Source organism: Vulpes vulpes, chromosome 1, assembly GCF_048418805.1.
Source record: "Vulpes vulpes isolate BD-2025 chromosome 1, VulVul3, whole genome shotgun sequence".
NCBI classification, from domain to species: Eukaryota; Metazoa; Chordata; class Mammalia; order Carnivora; family Canidae; genus Vulpes; species Vulpes vulpes.
Window position 1 is genome coordinate 49,296,262 of NC_132780.1, and position 20,560 is coordinate 49,316,821.

At 44.6% G+C, this 20,560-nt stretch overlaps 1 protein-coding gene across 5 annotated transcripts in view; it reads left to right on the forward strand.

Annotated features, from left to right (window-relative positions):
* Positions 1 to 20,560, forward strand: part of DAPK1 (death associated protein kinase 1) — a 170,030-nt gene that overhangs the window by 72,871 nt on the left and 76,599 nt on the right. For all 5 annotated transcript variants that reach the window (XM_025984176.2, XM_072763568.1, XM_072763546.1 and 2 more), the window contains exon 3: positions 18,090 to 18,311. In XM_025984176.2, coding sequence (XP_025839961.1) covers positions 18,090 to 18,311 — 222 coding nt within the window. The remainder of the gene's footprint in view (positions 1 to 18,089; positions 18,312 to 20,560) is intronic.

Here is a 20,560-nt window from a genome sequence, read left to right on the forward strand (position 1 = left end):
ACCTGATGGCTCAGCAGTTGAGCATCTGCTTTTGGCTCAGAGCATGATCCCAGGATCCTGGGATCGAATCCTGCATTGGCTCCCTGCAGGGAGCCTGCTTCTCTCTGCCTCTCTCTCTCTCTCTCTCTCTCTCTGTGCATGTGTGTGTGTGTGTCTCATGAATAAATAAAATCTTTGGAGAAAAAAAAAAAAGGTTGGATGTGTCCAAAAATCCCAGTAGAGAAACAGCAATCATTAGAGTCTCTGGGACCATAGCATCTAGGCTTTGGGGGCCCATTAATGGTTGACATTTCATGACAGTCTTCGCCGCTCTTCAGTATCATGGACAAATCCTAAAATGTGTGGCCAGAAGTGGCCAGCACATTTGTTTTTTGAGCCTGCCACTCCACTTGTTGTTTCTGCCATGATCTTGACCATGAAAATTTTCTCTACTGTGGTCACACTTTGTTAACTGCCCCTGCTTCTAATGGGGTCTCTGTGCTAAAAGGACTATCGTTGATCAGAACCACAGCAGCAGCGGCACAGAATGTTCCCGCTTGTCAAGGAATAGCCGATCCCTGGGATCTTGGGACCTGTCTTCTCCAGGTCTGTGGTGGATACAGTTGGCTGCTTTTAAAATGGCGTGACACTCACCTTTATTATTTAATAGAAAGAAGAAAGGAAGTGAAGGAACATTAAACAGGGAGAAAGACTCCTAGAGATTGTAATTCTCAGCCGGGAGAGGGGAGAATATTTATTGTTACTGATTCCCCCTTTTGGTGGTATTTTGAATATTTTAAGACATTTTAGGAAATGTCTAGGGGAAATTTAGGGGAAAAAACAACAACCCCAAACACCCTACTGTGTCTGAGACAGAGACAGCGCTCAAGAAATGTTCACTGAGTGAAAGAATAAGTGGACGTAGGTAGCAATTGTGTGGATTCAGGCAGGGCCCCCTGAGGCACCTCAGCACATTTAAACTTTCCATTTGGCCAGAACCCTCTGCACTCTGTGTGTAAGTGCCCACGGAGTCCCTGTGACGGCTTTGTTAATCCTTATGACTTTCACCACCAAGGAGAAATAATGGGCATCGGTACTACCATTTTTCAGAGAATGAGTCAGCCCTGTGTTTAAGAAATATGGTGCAGAGAGAGGGCAGATGTCTGGGAGCAGTGAAAATGTGGGCACGCAGACTTCTCTTTCACCTCCCCCCACCATCCTGTCAGCAATTTTTACTTCCTTGCAGATGAGGTAACCATTACCCTGCCTCCTCATTACCAGTAGCTTTTCCTCTACTCCATGGCCATCCACCTGAATAACCAAAATCTTGATTGCCGCCAGCGTTCACATAGCCCCTGCTCCCACCGACTTGTCCAGCCCTTCCTCCGTGACCACCCTTTAGCCTCACGGAAACTTCCAGTCCACCCACCACATTTTCACTCTCTATCACTGCTCTCCTTTCTGTACTTTAGGTTTTGGGCAGGACAAGGGGGTAACTGTGAAATAAGATCACCTAGAATATCAATTTACCAAAGGGAGTCAAACTTTTAATTACCCAAATAGTCATCTGTTTGTATTTCTCACTGGGGCAGGACACATGGTAGCCTCCTGTAGAATACTGCTTAGAGATCTGCATAGAAATCTTCACTGCATAGAAATCCTTCTTGCAGCCATAAGCTTGTCTACACAAACTGGTGGTTGGTTATACCGACAAGAATTTGCTAGAGAAGCTGAAAGGAGATTTGGTAAATACCTTCAAGTACCGAAATGTTAGAGCATGTGGGTTGTCCAGTTGACTTCCATGCTCCAGATGGCAGAGTATATTTAAAAAGAAAACCATTTTAGTGCACATAAATGAAGAGTCAAAAGTGTAATCACATTTATTTAAGATAAAAATATCTAGAATACACAGTCTGGGTTTCTAAGAAACAGTTGTTCTCTATTATTCTTCTAATAAGATCAACAGTAGTATCTTTCATCTTCCAATGATTAATGTGCTATAGTAGCAATGGTTCACCTCAGTGACTTCACAAGTCTCTTTTCCACTTTCCTTCTATAAATAAAATAATCAAGCTATGTCCCAGTTTTATATTGAAGCTATAAAATTAGCCTGAAGCTGTGATGTTTGACACAACAGCCATGAGCCACTTGTGGCTGTGGAGTACTTGAAGTGTGGCTAGTCCAAACTGAGATGTGCTGTGTATATAAAGCACCCACTGGGGTTTAAATGCTCCCCACCCCAGAAATAAGTAAAATATGACATAATAATTTTTAATTATTGACTACATAATATCTTGATTGCCGGGGTAAATAAAATATAAAAGTTAATTTTACCTGTTTCTTACTTAATGTGTCTACTCAGAAATCTAAAATTGCACATGGCGTTTACATTTGTGGCTTGCATTGTATTTCTTTAGATGGCTCTTTTCTAAATAAGTCACTGTTCTGGTTTATAGATATTCATTGCTTAAAACTTAAGTGTACATGTGTGTCCTAATTATGAAGATTACATATTTATAATTTATTTCCTGTAGCAGAAAATTATTGGACCCATCCTCTGAACAAATAATTGACACTAGTACTAAATAGATTAATTGAAATGGAATTGACTTTAATATATAGTCAGATTGTAAGTTTTCAAAGTTTTCCCAATGTGAAAATTTACTCTGTTGAAGTATGTATGTTTGGTGCTAAGTTCAATTCCATTTGTTTTACCCTGAATCACGAATATTAATTCTTCTGAACCAGCTGTATAGTGACATGTCACTCAACATTTCTCAAGTTAATTCAGCATCCTAAAAGTCACCTTCTTCAGTTTGTTTACATATGTCTTTATCAAATTTTATGGACCTAGTGATGAAAAACATCTAATTAATGTTCTCTATAGTGATTGGGCCAATGAATCAAAAATTGACCAGAGAAATTTGGAATTCCAAGGCAGAACAAATCGATTCATCCATCCCTTCAGCAAACATTTGCTGGAGGATGAGGGTGGGAAGGTGTGTGTCCTTGCGGGGTCAGAACTCCCTCCTCACCCTCATGTGAATTCCGTAGGATGTTCTAGTAGCTGCTCACATTGGCTCATTAATCATTATCAGGCTCATGTGGACAGTTTCAAAGCTAGCTCCCAGGCATGAAGCTTTCCTCTGTGTTTCCTGCCTTCATAGCAGATGCATGGTAGTATTTTACATTTACATTATTAATAAATATGGAAGAATTGGATTATTTGGGAGTTTTTTGATGTTGATTTTTATAAATTATTTGTATATTTTGGAAAACACTGATCGAAAAGAATATATCCACCCTTATGTTAATTGCAGCATAATTTACAATAGCCAAATTTTAGAGCAGCCCAGGTATCGATTGATAGATGAATGGATAAGGAAGATGTGGTGCATATATGTGTGTGTATGTGTGTGTACACAGGCACATGCACACACACACACAGTGGAATATTAGTCATAAAAAATGAAATCTTGCCATTTGCAATAACATTGATGGAGCTAGAGAGTATAATGCTAAGTGAAATAAGTCAGTCAGAGAAAAACAAATACTATATGATTTCATTCATACGTGGAATTTAAGAAACCAAGTTAACTAACAAAGGAAAAAAAAGAAAGACAAACCAAAAAATAGACTCTTAACGTAGAGAACAGATTGTTACCAGGCCTGCCAAAAGGGGAAGTGGGTGGGAGGATGGGTGAAATAGGTCATGAGGATTAAGAAGTGCATTTAAGATGAACACAGGGTGATATATGTAATTGTTGAATCACTGATTGTACACTTGAAACTAATATCACACTGTATCTTAACTATACTGGAATTAAACGTATACACACAAAATAATAAGGGGGGAAAACAAGATTAGATTATTCTGTGCTTTCTTTGCATATTTAAATTTCCTTTTTGACTCTTTGTTCTCTGACAGGGAGCATTTCTGGAGGATGCTAATCTTATTTTTCTTGTACCTGATGAATGTTGGGCTTGAATGATCAAAGTTGCAAAGTTAACTGGAGAAATTTGAGGCTTCTTGGAACACATGCAAACTTGAGTTAACAGCCTCATATGGCCTCAATTAGACTCTGATCCATGGCTGTCCAAGAGGTGGACCAACGGCCTATAATTGTTCTGGGGTGAGGTTACCTCCTAGAATTTGTCCACTCACTCCTGAGGCTGTTAAGCTTCACAATAATAATTAAAGACCCAGGATGTGGAAATCTGCCATTTTTGTTCTCATACTTTCCTTCTCTTTAACCTGAATATTTTAGTATTCATAAATCCAAGTAGTTAGTACCATACTCTCATGCTACAGTGTTCTCATGCCAACGACCTTCACAGGAATTACACTCAACAACCCCTGCTCAAGATAACTTTTCCACAACAGGGTGGGAAAGAATTTGATAGATTTTCTTTTCTTATTTTCTCTATTAGGACAATATATGAGTCTTGGCATATCCTTAGGAGATGTAGATGGTTTTAAGCAATCATATGCAGTAATAACAATTCTAATAACAGTGGCAAGCATTTGGCCTGTCTTATGAGTCTCAGGCAGTATTGAAAGAATTTTACATGTATAATTCATTTAATCCCTACGACCGCTATTCAGTGTAGGTACAGTTATGCTCAGTTTGCTGATGAGGAACCTGAGTCACAGAGAGGTTGAGAGATTGCTGAAGATTACACAGCTCTTAAGTGGAAAAGCCAGGATCTAAAACCAGGCCTTCTGCCTCTAGCATTTATGAGTTATAATGTCATGCAGAAGATCAATCTGTCTAGGTATTTGAGTTTTGGAAGACTTGAATTGGCTGTTTCTAAACCCTTTTTCAAGAATCCTTTCCTGGGGCGCCTGGGTGGCTCAGTTGGTTAAGTGTTTGATTCTTCATTTTGACTCAGCTCATGACCTCAGGATTATGAGATTGAGCTCCCATGTAAGACTCCGTGCTGGGTGTGGAGCCTGCATAAAGTTCCCTCTTCCTCTGTCCCTCCCCACTCATACTCTTTTTCTCCTCTCTGAGATAAAAAAAAAAAAAAAAGAATACTTTCATACTTTTCTTCCTTCATTATTCCCTATTAGAGACTGACCCAAACCCTATGTCTAAATCTTTATTAGATGTAGACACAGTGGTTTTATTCCCAGCTGTGATATCACTTAAATATTTCCAAATATTAATATTATCTTTGTTTGATAGTAAGGAATATATAAGACACAATTACATCTTTTTACTAGTTTTGAGTCTTAGAGCAGTCTTGTAAGTTAAGCATTATTAGCTTCAATTTTTTTTTAATGTCCTAAATGACCATGTTGAATCCCAGAAGAGGTACTGAAGGATTAGCATTCCCATGCTAGATGGCAGTCAACATCCCATGCTGCTATATTATGGCCTAGCACTCTACCTTCCCCAAGATACATTTCTGTTCAGGTTATGGGTACTCTCTTGTCACTTTGGAAAGTTAATCTTAAGGCACATATACATAAAATAAATATATTTCCAAGAAGAGATTAAAGAAGTTGATGGCAATATGGATTTTACTTCAATTTTTCCATCTGGGGAGATCATTAGGATAATAGGGATTTAGAAAATGCATAAAGAAGAAATTCTGTCATTGGATTTCAACTGCACTCAACGATATATTTTCTTTTAGTTAAGTGAGGAGAATAGTAGAGCACAGCCTTGATTTCTGCAGCTCATGGAAGCAGAGCATCTTAAGGTTAGAAGGATCTAAGAGACTGTTGTCCCACCTTCTACTCATTGCTGGCTGATGACCTAATTCCTCTTGACAACCTTTCAGATAGGGACAATTCTTTTGCCCAGAAGCCAAGTCTTCTTGTTGCCCTGCCCCACCCCACTGCCACCTACACTGTTGGCATCATTCCTACTAAGTGCAAGTACCTGGCATCGCACCCAGACTCAGGCTGAGCGCAGGAGCATTGCACCCTTTAAACATGCTGATGCCATGCCCATGGTGTCGGCAGTGACGTGGATTGTGTCATTTGTGGTCAGATAGAACTGTCAGGCATCTTCAGTATGAGCTGTTGTTAATGTGAGGTTAATTTCTTTGAACCTAAATATAGGGATTTCTGTTTATCTCTCTTGTGAATTTTATTATTCAGTTGGAATAATTTAGATCGTAGGTTCTATCAGTGAATAGAGCCATTCCGCTTAGATTAGTTCTTTAAAAATGCGGTGTTCCTTCATCTGATATATTGAGAAACATCTTACTAAGACAGTGCTAAACTCAAGAGCTCTCTAGTCTGCCACATGGTGATTCACCATTTCATCTACAAAAATATCGTGAAAAATCATGTTACAGGCCTTACTGGAATCAAAACATTTTCTTTGTGTATATCATTTCCTATCCTTGCTCATCTTTATAACACAGTCAGAGGCAGGGAGAATGTTCTTGCTGATTGTGCTGTATGTTGATCACCTGCTGTTTTTAATTCATATGATCAATAATTGATTCTCATTTTTTGCTGGAGATTAATAATAAGCCAATTGATCTTAGAGATGAAGCCATTTTGGTCTTATTTTGAACATCGGTATAGTGTCATTCCTTAACATTTGTCCAAGATTGCCAGCAATGATTTGAGATTGCTTTGCCCACCCTGAGGTTTGACATTCTCAGATCTGTAGAATTGAATTTCTTTTAAGTGCCCAGCCAGGCAACCTTTTACTAACTCAAGCTTCAGTTAGTTCCAGCTTGCCAATATTTTCCCAACTCTTCCCTAAGTAAAGATCATGGACCTCACACGTAAAAAACATGGAAGCTCAAAAGATTTAATTTTGTTTCCTACTATTATACCGTCCACTCTGACCAGCCACTCTTAGCCATTTTCTGTCGATCTTCTGTTATGTGTTGAGGTTTTTTTTTTTCTTTCTTTCTCAAATCTTAGTTCATTTGGGCTTCCTGAATAATTTGTGCTCTTGTGTTATATTCATACAAGATCATGAGTCTTGCCTTTCTGTTTTCCTTCTTTGGGAATCTGACCTCATGGAGTTGGCACATTGCATCGACCTCTCATGGGCCAATGACAAATTGCTTAATGACTATGGACAGTTCTTTTTTTATTTATTTTTTGACAGTTCTTATTTAAAAAATATTTAGGTTGTGCTTCAATTAGGGAATTTGCACAGTTACATAAAGTTATGGCCTAAGGCATCTGCTGACGTAAAGCACTTAGCCCCAAGGAGGCCTTAGCTCCAAGGAGACCAGAAGAATTCCCTGAAGTGTCAGTAGCCCGTATGAGGACTATAATATACCCTTTCTTTTCAAATGAACATACAGGATCAAATACACTGTCCCCTTGACAAGCTTCTGAGGCAGGTGGGCAACTGCTAAGGGGCCAGTTGAGACTTAGCAAGTAGCTGGAGCCCAGGAAATGTTGGAAAAATGTGAATGCACATGGACTTCCCAGAGCTAGAATGTTCTTAAAGCAAATGATCAGACATCTCTTGTAATAATTCTAATTACTGGAGCAGATGTTTCTCCAAGTCTGGAGGGTCAGCGAAAACATTTAAATAGATAGGTAGTCAGCCTATAGTTTTAGGGTGACCCAAAGGTCATTGAATCAACAGGTATAGCTAACCCTTATAAAATACAGATTTGAATTGTGTAGGTCCAATTATGCATGGGCTTTTCTTCTCCCAATAAATACAGTGTAGTATTATAAATATATTCTATCTTCCTGATGATTTTTTTAGTCACATTGTTTCTCTGTCTTACTTTATTATAAGAATACAGAATACAGTATACAATACATATAATTTCCTAAATATGTGTGAATTTACTATATTGTTATTGGTAAGGCCTCTGGTCAGCAGTAGGCTATTGGTAGTTAAATGTTTAGGGAGTCAATACGTAGATTTTCAGCTCCATGGTTGGGTGGGGGAGGCTTGCTTCCCTAACCCGTGTTGTTCAAGGGTCAACTGTATTAATAAAAAACAAAATTTGTTGAATGCACCATATTAGATTCTTGGGTGTTAGTTTTCAGAAAGAATCCTATGTATAAGTATGATATGAACAATTTTTTTTAAAAGCTAATTTATGGGTAGAGTGCTAGGAAGGAGATTTAAACTCACATTTGGTAAGCCAGTTCTTCTAGTATTACTTCTTTGTGGTTCTAAACAGAGTAAATAGTAGTGTATCTCTCATAAATGCCTAATAAATCATGGAGTAACTGGAAACATGGGTTCTGTTTTTGTGCCATTCACCTGCCTATTAAGTGGAAAATAATGTGTTGACTTTTTTTAAAGAGTATTTATTTCTTTATTCATGAGAGACAAAGAGAGAGGCAGAGAAATAGGCAGAGGGAGAAAGAAGCAGGCTCCATGCAAGGAGCCTGATTCGGAACTCGATCCCAGAACCCCAAAGATCATTCCCTGAACCAAAGGCAGATGCTCAACCACTGAGCCACCCAGGTGTTGGCTTTTTACAGCTTTTTAGCCAGCCCTTGCCTCCCAGAATTCACTGTTACCATGTAGCTACCTAACTGTACTGGAGACCAGCAGCGCTCACTTCTGGAATGGATCTAAAAGCCCCAGAAGTCAGCACCTAGAGTGGAAAGCCTAAACAAGTGGCCTGAGGTGTGATGCACCTGCCTTAGGGCATCGCAAGTGTGTGTTAGAGTCCTCGCTGCCCCAGGCCTGTAGCCCGTGTTTCCTTTGGGCCTCATCACCTGCTGGGGAGTCATGCTGGATCTTTAAACGAGGTGACCTGCCTGGCCTAGGCATGTCCACATGAGTGCAGATAAGCACAGGCTCTTAATCTGACAGCAAGACCACGTGGACCCTTGGGGGAGGCGTTTTGGCAGCCTCACTCAGCCCTGCAGGGTCAGAGGCAAGCAGTGTGTGGAGGGGTGCGTGGCCCTCAGCCCCCTACACTACAGCTAAGGACGTGGGCACCCACAAGCACAGGACCTCCCACCGCACCTTGATGGGGCCTTTGGAAGGGTCAGCACCCCTTCTGTCCCACGGTGCCTCTGCCCAAGCCTGCCAGAAAGTTCTGTTTCCATCAGACAGCGCTTGTGAAGCCCTCCATGGCTGATCCCTCTGACTCCCCCAGGATTCCCAAGGGGGTGAAGTGACACCCCACAAAAAGGTGGTTGGGTTTGCAATCCCTGCCTTGGGAGGTCTCCCTTTCATACCTCACCCATGCCAGATGTGGTTCACTTCCTGTGGTGTCTGACCTACGACCTGGTTAGTGCCCCCTGCTCCTCAGAGGTCCCACTTCCTGGGAGAAGTAACGTCATCTGTGTGCCGGGTCTCCAGACTGAGGGGCTTACAGCCCTCCCCACTGCTGCCGATCATCTCTGTGTTTGCTCAGGTCTGAGCACAGGGCTGAGGTCAGCCTCTGTGGCAAGCTTCCAGGGAGTTCTGCTTCCACGCAGGGAAGACTCAGGCTTCCCGGGAGCTCTGGTTTCTTTAACTTATCATCTTTCAGTTTTATCTGCGTGGCTCTTTCCTCAGGTAACTCCAGCAGTGACTTTCCCTGCCAGGCTCTCCTGGCCTGGCCTGAAGTGACCCCCTCAGTCCTCTGCCTGTTTTCTCCTATCCCCAGACTTCCTCTGAGAGGTGAGTCCCCACCTGCCTCAGAGCCAAGGTGATGGGTCTGTAAGCAGCATGGGAAAGGATTTGGCCAAGAGCACCATGAGAAGGATTCCTCTAGGCAGGCTGCTGGCTGATAGCCACTGGCTGCCTTGTTGAGACCTGGGCCTGTGACTCTTGCAAGCCTGGGAAGAAAACCCAGGAAGAAGCCACTCCCCTCAGTTTATTCAGTCTCCAGAGCCGGATGGGCCTCTGTACAGTGTCCCCCAAGTGCATGGTCATCAAGCTGTGTTGGAAGCCACATCACCCTGAGCATATTTGAATTTCTTCCCAAGTCACGCAGGTCCAAGAAGCCTGGCTTCTTGAGGTAAGGTGGAGCTAATTCTTGCCATGACAAATCCTTGCGGGGAGTCCCATGTCATGCTGCCCATGACATGCTCACCGTGACAGCACGTCTACCAACCCTGCCCATGAAAACACACGGGCAAATAGTATTTCTACCTAAGCTGAGAAGGAAGATGTGCAAACACCTAAATATCTTAGCAAAGTGCCTCTCACGTTCCAGAACTGGGTAGAGTACATGTCGGGGAGGATTATCATACAGTTTCTAGAAGCTTCATTGAATCCATGCAAGTCAGCGTAGTATTTGCACCATTACAACATGTGCCCGTTAGATCCTGCTAATCTTTACTTTTCTTGTTACGTTTGGCTGATTTTCTCCATCTTGAGTCTCTGCACCGTGAATGAATCTGACTTTCTTTTTTGGTCACAGGGTAAGGGACTTCAGCTCAGCTCCTTTTTGTCTTCCCTTGCCCCATGAAGTTATATGAACCTCCTGCTCTCCTTTTCAGCTCCTTTCCCCTGAGAGCAGCTTGCTGAGTGGAGAACAGATCGTACCTTATGACCCAGTTAACTTTAGCCCAGAAGCTGAAAGGGGATGATATAACAAAGTCAGGACAATCAAATAATGGGATTGGCCCCGGGGATCTCATGCTGAAGGCGGAGTGAGCAAACAAGGGACCTACCCATCTGAGTTTCAACGGGGCAGCCTATGCTGCCCTGTGTTTCGAACACAGTCCGGGGGCAGGAAGCCCAGATCTGCAGTCACCTGTCATGGTCACCATTGGTTACATGGGAGGGCTGATCCTGGCGTGACGCCCTTCCTTCTAAGGACCTTGTACTTCCCATAATCCCGGACTCAAAGGGAAATCCTGGTTCCATGTAGGACTTGCTACATTTGGAGAAAATATTTGGAGTATTGTAGTTTATTTGTCTGGGAAGGTCCTCTTTAGATTGTATCATGTAATGCTTTTCCAAACCTGTTTTCTTCTTTCCTTTCCCTTTAGTTCAGGAACAAAAAAAGCAGACACCAAGCATGTGTTCTGTACCCGCCCTGAGTTCGGCATCCTGGGTGGTGGAATGGATGGAGACCCCCCCAGCCCTCAGCAAGAGTGGGACCCCACTCACTTTGCACACCTCCGTCATATATAGCACCCACAGATACGTTATATGGAAATGTCTTGTGAGTCCCTGTGTGTTGTAAATTTCTAAGTCACAGACTGTATCCGAATGAGCAAGATGGGTATGGCCACAAGTGACAGTGAGCAAAGGAACCTCTGCCTCCCCAGAACAAGATGGCATGTTACTTCCAGGCTTGTGTAAATCAAGGGCCCCGAGGCTGCTGAGGACTTGCTTTCAGGGGTGTGCAGGGTCTGGGCCCCTTCCCATCATGGCCACACTCTTGGTGGTGGCCTTCGTGGTCCAGGGAGGCAGGAGGGTTCAAGAGTTCTCCTGTGAGCTGACCAGCAAGTAGTACTGCACTGTGCCTGGGGGCCTCCTCTCTCCACACCTACCCTGCCGGCTCTCAGTTCCCGTCCAAAATATCCAACCCCCCTGACCACTTGAAAGAAAAGAAAAATTAGTCTGAGATGATTCCTTTATGCAGCCAGACCATCAGCCAGAACGAGGCAGGGGAGCACTCACCCCAGCAGTAGCAGACGGCCTCCTCTCCTGGCCTGACTCCATTGGTCCCCACCCGTCTAATGGGCCAGACCCCCACAAGGGCCTGGACCCTCCTGGTGCCAGCACCGCATGCAGCTCTGCCCTGCCCCACCCCAAGGCAGTGACCTCAAAATGCAGCTTTGTGTTGAAAAGTAAAGGGAAACTGGACATACAGGGCTCAGTCCTAGCTCTGAAAAAGAATTTAACTAGCAGAGAAGACTAAGGCAAACTTTCCTTTAAAAAACTGGATTTCAAAATGCTTCATAACAAAAACATAACACAAGCCAAAAAATCAAAACACGGTTTCATGGTGCACGACCCAAACCCTCTGAAACGCTGAATGCCATACCTTATTTAAGACCTGTAATTCCAGTATTCAGGCAGGATTCAAGACGCTGCCACTCCTTCAATACAGCTCGTCAACAAAAATAAATGGCCCATGAACCAGCACTCAGATTGTGCTGGGGGTTAATACATGAATTCAGAAGTAGAAGTTACTTTGCTTTAATTAGAAACCTATTGCAACAGCTTGGGAGGAGGGGAGAGATGGAGCTTATCATTGGTTTGAAGCCAGATCTGTTTCTAGAATTAACACAGGGAATTCATAACAATTAATAGTTACCATAAATAATTTTTTAATTTATAGGTGCTGGAAACCCAGAGACATATTTAAAATCAATGAAAAAATGGTAGGCTGTTTCCTTTTCTTTGAATGGCATCCACCTTCCTGGGTGGAACCTTGATTCAACGTGGTGCCCAGCTCACGGTCAGCAGTGGAAATGTTAGCCCCTCAGTGAGGTGCCAGTGCAAAGGTACAGCACATCGTCACATGGCAGCTAGCTAGATTGCTCTCCCTCCCTTCTGAATGCAACACCTCTGACATTATATGTTCATCCCATCTTTCCCCAAATGAGCAAAATTCCCACAAATAAATGAATTTGGAAATAAAACCCAACTGGATTAAACCGAGTTCAGTAGCCTTACTTTCAATTCATTATGAAGTATAATGGACCCATGAACACCGCGTGCCTCACAAATGCATGCCTGCCATCCTTGTGCTGACCTTGAGAATCTTCTGTGGCTCTAATTGTTAGTATAGTGCTTCTGAAGCACACACAGAAACATGACTTACTTTTTATTGCAGGGAACTTCAGAGCACGGACACATGATGGATTTAATTATTTAAAACACGTTATGAGTGTTTAGTGGAAAGGAGCAAAAACACTGCCCACATGCCTTCAGCCAGCATCCTCTGTGTGCCTTCCCCTCACAAAGCTTCTTCCTAGAATGATTTCTAGACCCATCTGTGATTTCACAGGGATGTGGCTTATATTTCAAACAGCATGACACAGCCTGGGACAGCACCAGGGTTCAATGAGTAGAGCCTTGGAGGCAAAGACACTTGGAATTCACTTTTTAAGTGTAGAACTTATACTTGCAGGAAAGATTTGAGGCAACTAGAAAAAAAATCTCTAAGGCTTGGTTTTTTCATTGATGGAAGAGGTGATGATGATGCGAACCTCACATCACATGATGTGATGTGATAATGAATAAGGTAGTATGCATAAAGCTCCTTGCCTAGAATTCTAGTTAGAGTCATTGAGTGACTATAGGGTGTTCCAATTAGATAGATCAGTAGGTTAGACAAAGACATTAGGTGACAGGTTGTTCTTTATGAAGTTTTGCTCCTTTCAGGTGAAGTTTTATCTTTTTGATAAAATTTATGATCATTTTTAAATCAAAAACTCTTTTTTAGTATAAAACTCTTAAAAAAACAAAAAATAAAACTCTTTAAAGCAGGGATATGTCTCGTTGGCTTGGATGGATCTGGCTATTAGTGGTTGATACATGTTTATTACATTTAATTAAAAGTTTTTATGCCAAAATGAATTTGACTGGCTCTACCTAGTCCAACAAACTGTTGTGTCAGTTTTTAGATGATAGAAAAAGGGGTAAAAAAACAACATACAATTTTTAAAAAACAACATGCAATCAATTTTCATGATTTATGGGGTAGTTGTGTTCTATGACTTCACTGCAAACACAAAATTAGCAAATACTGAGCCATTAGTTCTAGAGAAGATACAGAATTATGTTTCTATGAGCCTCTGTTCTTAACATTTCCACCATCAGATCAATGCATAGCCTTGTTTCAAGTGTGTTTCTGTTTAAAGGGCTTTCTGTACTACATACTGTTGGTTCCTTAATGTTGGACTCACAGCCAGCAAACACGGATGCCCCCATCCAAACAAAGCTTATCTACCCAGTGCATGTGTTCTCAAAAAAAGTCCGTCACAGCCCCTGTGCTTATGAGCACTGGACTTCACACTTTGGGGGCCATTTTAAATAGTGAAATCACCAACAAAAAGCAAAATTGCAAAAAAAGCATGGCACTAAACAGACCATTGAAAGGACATTTATTTCCTGCATGGAAGCTGACATACAAGGCAGTGTGTGGCCTTGATCTGCCTCAGCTGGGGATGTGCCCCTCAGGTGACTTGCATCCTTAAAATGACCACGACAGCACTGCGGGGTGGTTATGAAGGTGCAAGTACAGTTTAGCAAGCAGGTGAATTTGCAAATACGCATCCTACAAAAAGTAAGGAGCACCTGTATTTTGTTTTGTCCCTTCAGATGTGCTGGTACACAGTGAGTTTCTGTTCTCCAGGGACAAAGCTGCATCCCCCATCCACATGCCATGGCTGCAGCTGTCCTTGGGGGAGCCTGTCACCAAGGAGCCTCCGCTGTTCCCCACAGGAGGGAGGCTGGAGCTCAGGCATCCCTCGGGTGTGCAGTTGACTTGCTTCTCCATGTGCACTTCCTTTCCTCCCTGGCCACAGCTCACGCTGGCAGCTGTATCGGATTGTTTCCTCTGTGATCCCATGATTTAGAAGCGCTTGCCCAAAAAAGCCTAAGTTAATTGTTTTTTCAGTTGTCATCCTTAGAAGAGGGGTGTTGAGGGAGAGGAATTGGCCCCCCAAAAGGGTGTGAGGGAGCTGGTGGGGGGGCAAGACCCAGCTGCCCAGGAAGGAAAGGATGGGAGCAGCAATTTACCACCAGCCCAACTCAAATTAGGCCTCACGAAGCAAATTACTGTGTTTAGAAAGGACTTTTGTCTACGAGGAGTCGGCCTTCTGTGTGCTGCCTGCCCGAGGAGATGCTGCCGGGAAAATCCTGGCACGAGTGACCAAGTGCACACTGAGGCCCCGTAGCCTGGCGTCAGTCTCTGGCTGCCCTTGGCCCAACTGTGCCTCAGTTTCACCAGGCTGCTGAGGGCAGCCGCTCTCCCTTGGCGTGGCATGGGAGCCGGCCGGGGATGTTGTGTTTGAAGGTGGAAGCCCAGATGCCCAGGTTGACTTGAGTTTGACACACTTAGACACAGTGTAGCCCCTGTTGTGGTTTTCTTCTTAGCACCCCCCCCCCCCTGCCCCCAGCAGCTTGGAGAGATTGATAGGTTGATACTTTGAGGGCAGACTGTGGCACTCTGAGCTTTCAGCACAGACCGGCAGCTCTTGACAGTGTTTCTGGTTGTTGAAGGTTAGTAATAGCGAAGGTTATTGAAGACTTAATACTACAAGGCGCTATTCTCACCACTCTCCATGCATATTTTTATTGGCTCGTTTAATCCTTCCTTTGCACCCCAAGAACCCTCCCAGGTAGGCACTATTATCCTATGCATTTGGCAGGTAAGGAAACTGAGGCAGAGAGTGGTTAAGGAGGGAGTAAGCCCACAGTTCCGTAGCTAGTAGGCAGGGCACCGGCTCCAACAGGCAGCCTGTGTCCCCAGCCCCACACAGTGCTGCAGAATTGCAGTGACGCGTCTTCAGTCAACACCTCTCGTGTTCAGGAGTTAGGAGTCAGGAGCGGTGCAGAAGCGTCATGTGTGAGGTCCCTGAGGAGCTCTGCATGGTGCCTCCAGGGGTGGGAAGTCTGCCTACCAGGCTTCTGTCCTCGTGGGACTGCGGTCGTGGGAGGAGTGGGAATGCACAGGAAACAGGCAGAAGACATTCAAGGTGCCCTGTGGACTCCAGTGCAGGCAGGGCACCGGCTGGAGCAGGGAGGTGGGCCTGGAAAAATGGTCCTCAGAATTAATCTACACCTTCTTGACCACCTGCAGCCAAGGGTATTAGGGACAGCAGCCACAGCCCAGGGAGTGAGAATCACGTCTTCCCTGCTGCTAGGGGAGGTGGGCCTTGATGCTTCCACCTCCCCCATAATTAAAAGGGGAAAGGTCAACATGGAGCATTTGGCAGTAAAAAGAGTTTGGGATAGTCTTTGAATTGAGGCTTGTATTTAGGTTTTTTGCGGCTCTCCCCGCTATTTGGGTTTGTTGTTTAAAGCAGTGTGATTCCGGGGAGCCTGGGTGGCTGAGTCGGGTTCACATCTGCTTTCAGCTCAGGTCGTTATCTTGGCATCCTGGGCTTGAGTACTGAGTGGGGCTCCCCACTTAGCAGGGAGTCTGCTTCTCCCTCTGCCCCTGCCCCTGCTTGTGTGCTCGCTCTCTCGCACTCTCTCAAATAAATAAAAAAAAATCCTTAAAATAATAATAAACCCACATGATTGTAAGCACTGAGTATGCCTTGAACCTTTACAGCCCCTGAGAAAAGTCCTGGGGACTTTGTGAGGGGCACAGGGGCCCAGCCCCTGCAAGCGAGGGTTGTGTTGGGGGTGGAGGGGGAGCTGCCCGGTGGGACCAGTGCACTCCCCCCACCCCCCGCTGGGGGACCCCTTGGGAGCGCTCAGTAGGGACACAATACCCTCTGTGAGGGTGGTGGGGGCATAGAAGCACCGCTTCACTGGCCTCTGCGAAGCAGTAGCTGACTCTGCTCTGTAGTCAGGCCCTTCTTTTATCTGCAAATCCCATGTCCGCTGCCCCCACCACCCTCCATGAGAGAAAAAGCCCAATTCTTTACTCTTCAGAAACATCAGAAAGGGTTGTAATAAAGTCATAACAGGTCCCGAGGCTCTTGAAAGTGATGAGTTTACAGGCGTCCGGTGCCAGCATTCTGTGGGATTGGTTCTGCAGCCTCTCTGCGATTCTGCTGCAGGGGAAGGAGAGTCGGAATCACCTGTCGTGCAAAAATTTGGCAGTGCTGAGAAAAAAATCCTTTACTGTGTGTTTTTCTTCCCTAACCTCTGCTGCCAAAGTAAATGAGTACTGTCTTAAAGTATCTATTCTTTAACATTGAAATGTTACTGTTCATTGGATTTTCTCTCCCCCTTTTGTCTTCATGTGAGAATAAAGCCAGTTAAAAATAACTGTGATGATTCTCTCTATAGCAGTTCTCCAGCACCTGCCAAGAAATATACAGATCCTGTGATGGGTGGATCCACACTGCTTTGGGCTCTGGGGAAGAAGTGAGGGTACCAGCATTGGTACAGGAAGAGTCCTTTGTCTTGTGCCCCTCTTACTTTCAGGGTGGCTTACTGACTTTCCTCTCAAGATTCTCAAGACTTTCCCTGTTTTATGTATTCATTTTATTATTTTGCGTTAAGTTCTGTTATTCTCTTCTATGTAGGTAGAAGGGTCTGGGTACATGCTGTGGCATAGGTTGCATAGGATGTGTTCCTCTGCAAGAATGGAAAGCCCAAATCAGACTAGCTTTAGCAGTAAAGGGAATTTATTGGTTTCCGTTGCTGAAGAATTCAAAGGGAGATGGCTTCCAGGTTAGGGTGAATCCAGCCAGTCTGCAGGGTTCCCACAAACCTGGTTTTGTTTCTTCTACTGGCTCTGCCTCTGCATTGGTTGCCTTTAAACCAAGAGTGGACCTCCTCCTGGTCCCCAGGTGGCTGGAAGCAGCGTTTGGGATTATATAGTTAAGTATGCACATCCAGAAAAAAGACGTCTCAGGAGAGGTCTTTGTCTCTGCATTCTCCAAGGGGTCTTACTTAGTTTGTATGCCTGTCACTTGAGCCAGAAAGATACAGTACACTGATTGGCTTAGCTGAGGTACATGATGTGTGTCTCTAGATGGGAGTGGAGTCACCTTCCTGAGAATTGTGGGATCTCTAGAAAGGAAAGAAGGAGGTGATGCTGGAGAAGCTGCCAATCAATGTGAAGTGTGAACAAAATACATAGCTTTTTTTTTTATTCTGGATTTTTCAGTTGATAAATATTGGTGCTAGAGATATGTCATCAAAAGCAAGACCCTATTTTTCTATGAGTTCCCTCGTCTTGATCCCTTCTTTTCCCAGACATTCAGGAGAAAGGTTTGTCAGATTGAGGAGCTCCTTGCTGCTATCCCAGAATCTGAAATGGGAGGGAGGAAGAAACACAGAAATGGAGGCCTCATTCCCCATTCAATAAAATATTCTTCAAGAAAAGAATCTGTGTCGCTTGCAACATTATTCATAAAGAAACAAGTTTAATGAAAATGAGATGTAATAAGAAATGATCCTGCTTAATTCATTAATTGCCCAAACTATGGGCTTTCCTACTCACAATGCCCCTCCTTGCTCATGCCAGGCCACATCCTTGCTGCGTCCTTGCTCAAATCCAGGTTTTTGTAGCGCACAGTAAAGAGATGTATAAATGACCTGAAACCCTTCCTCTTCTGTTGGCAGTGGGCAGTTTGCAGTCGTGAAGAAATGCCGGGAGAAGAGCACTGGTCTCCAGTATGCCGCCAAATTTATCAAGAAGAGGCGGACGAAATCCAGCCGGCGGGGCGTGAGCCGCGAGGACATCGAGCGGGAGGTCAGCATCCTGAAGGAGATCCAGCACCCCAACGTCATCACCCTACATGAGGTCTACGAGAACAAGACCGACGTCATCCTGATTCTAGAACTGTGAGTGGTGCCTGGGCGGGGGTCAGGGCAGGTTGAGGTCGGCCCAGGGCTGCCCAGCCCCCTTGGGAGTTAACTTTGCTCTGCCAAATTCAAGGACTGCCATGCGTTGCCTGCCTGAGGCCTGTCCGTGGTGATCTAGAATGCTTCAGAAGGTCCCCAAATCTCGGGGCTCCTCTTCCTTTGTCGGGAGGTCATCTGTTTCCTGAGTTTTATGATAAACTTTAAGCTAATGTTCTTTTTCTCCTCTGGCTGTTCCTCTGCCTTCTCTCTGTTTTTCCACTTCTCTTCCTCCTCCTTCCGTCTTAACCCCCACCTCCGATTTCAGCTGTTAGAACTGTCAACACTAATTACATGAGAGGGTAAAATGGAACCAGAATCACTCAGAGGTGATTATAGGACTTGCTTTTCAAGCCTTTCACTTCTGTTATCAGGGAGGCCCTGCCTGTGGGATGTTATTGTGGGAAACTGATTGCAGCATGGAGTTCTGCGATGTGTCTGTCTGTCCCCCAGCCCTGGGGCCCTGCCCGAGTGCTCTACCCCTGTGAAGGGACAGGCTGGCAGGGAGGAGAGGACGCTTCCTGCTCCCCTACAGCAGCTGGCTGGGAATGGCTCTGGGCTGTGGGCTTTGCAGGCCAGGCCTTAGTGCCCCAAGGGCAGGAGCCATGGATGGAGCCGGAGAAGCCAAGGTGACACACCAGTCTGGGTGGTTCTTAGTGTTGATGGGCCCCACTTGTTTCCTGGGGCCTCTAGAATTCAAATCTGCTCATCCCACTGCCAAACAGCTTCCCTTGTTTACAGATCTCTTAGGTTACGAGGGGGTTTTGGAGACCAGATGGGACGGAAAGCAGCAAAGGGAGGTTTATGGAGGACACATTGTAGCCCCGAGGGTACCACACTGCAGGCCCCTGGGATGCCTGCACCTTCCTGTCTGTCACTAGTGTGTGGGTACTTTTTTGTTATGGATCTGAGCAGCAACTTTCTTAACTGTAAATTGGGGCTGTTAATAGCTACCTCTGCAGGGTCATGAGGAAATAAGTGAGTTAAGAATTTGACAATCCCCAGCATAGTTAAAGGGCTCGCTAGGGTGCCAAGGGGCTCTCTGGGGTACTAAGGGGCTTGCTGTGGTACTAAGAGGGGTTCACTGGGGTGCTACGGGGCTCATTGGGGTGCTAAGGGCTCCCTGAGGTACGGCAGAGGAAAGAGACATGGCACAGTGTAATCCTTGCTGCGACTTCATATGGCAACGCAGGAACCAGACAGAACCAAGATCCAAATCCAGGCCAATCTTCACCGTCCGTCAGCCTGTGTTTCCTCTCTTAAGACTGTTGTAAGAGGCCATGAGTATAAAATTCCTGGGGAAGAAATGTTACAAGTCACAGCTGTTTTGCCTTTTCAGAGAATTACCAGATTGTGCCCAGTGCCTCAGGAGTGTCACGTATCCTCTTTACACACCGGGCTGTGGGATGATGCCTGTGCCTATGGCCCTCCTGGTCCTCACCTGCCCCTGAGCATGTTCTGGAGTCAGCTGCTTGCCTGGCCCCATACCGTACATATTTCCCTGTAGGTCCACCTGTCCTGTGCATCAGTTGGTGACATGCATTTTTTTTAAGCGTTTCATTTTTCCAATTTTTAAAAGTATCATACAGTCAATCTGGTGCAAGTCTTAGGAATTGAACGCGTGCTTAGATTTGTGGAATCACCACCCAAATCAGGATTCGGAACAGTCCCATCCCCCCCCATAAGCTCCCGTGTCTCAATCCTTTACAGCCACACACCTTCTGCCCCCTACCTCCTGGTAACCGCTGAGCTGTTGTGTCTTCTCAAATATGTCCTATAAATAGAATTGTGCAATATTCAGTCTTTTGAGACTGGCTTCTTTCACTCAGCATATTACTTTTGAGATTCATATATGCGTCTTTTGCTCCGTTTTGTTGCTGAGTGGTGTTCTGAGTGGAAGCTCGTTTGTCCTCTTACCCCCTGAAGGGACATTTGCGTTCTTTCTGGTATTTGGTGTTCGTGAATAAAGCAGCTGTAAATATTTACTTACAGACTTTTGTACAATATTAAGTTCTCATTTCTTTTTCTTTTTCAAAGATTCTATTTATTTACTTGAGAGAGAGAGAGAGAGGCAGAGACAGTGTGAGCAGGAGGGGGAGAGAGAGAATCTGAGGACTCCGTACTGAGCTGGAGCCCAGTATGGGGCTCGATCCCACCACCTCAACATCATGACCTGAGCCCAAACCAATAGT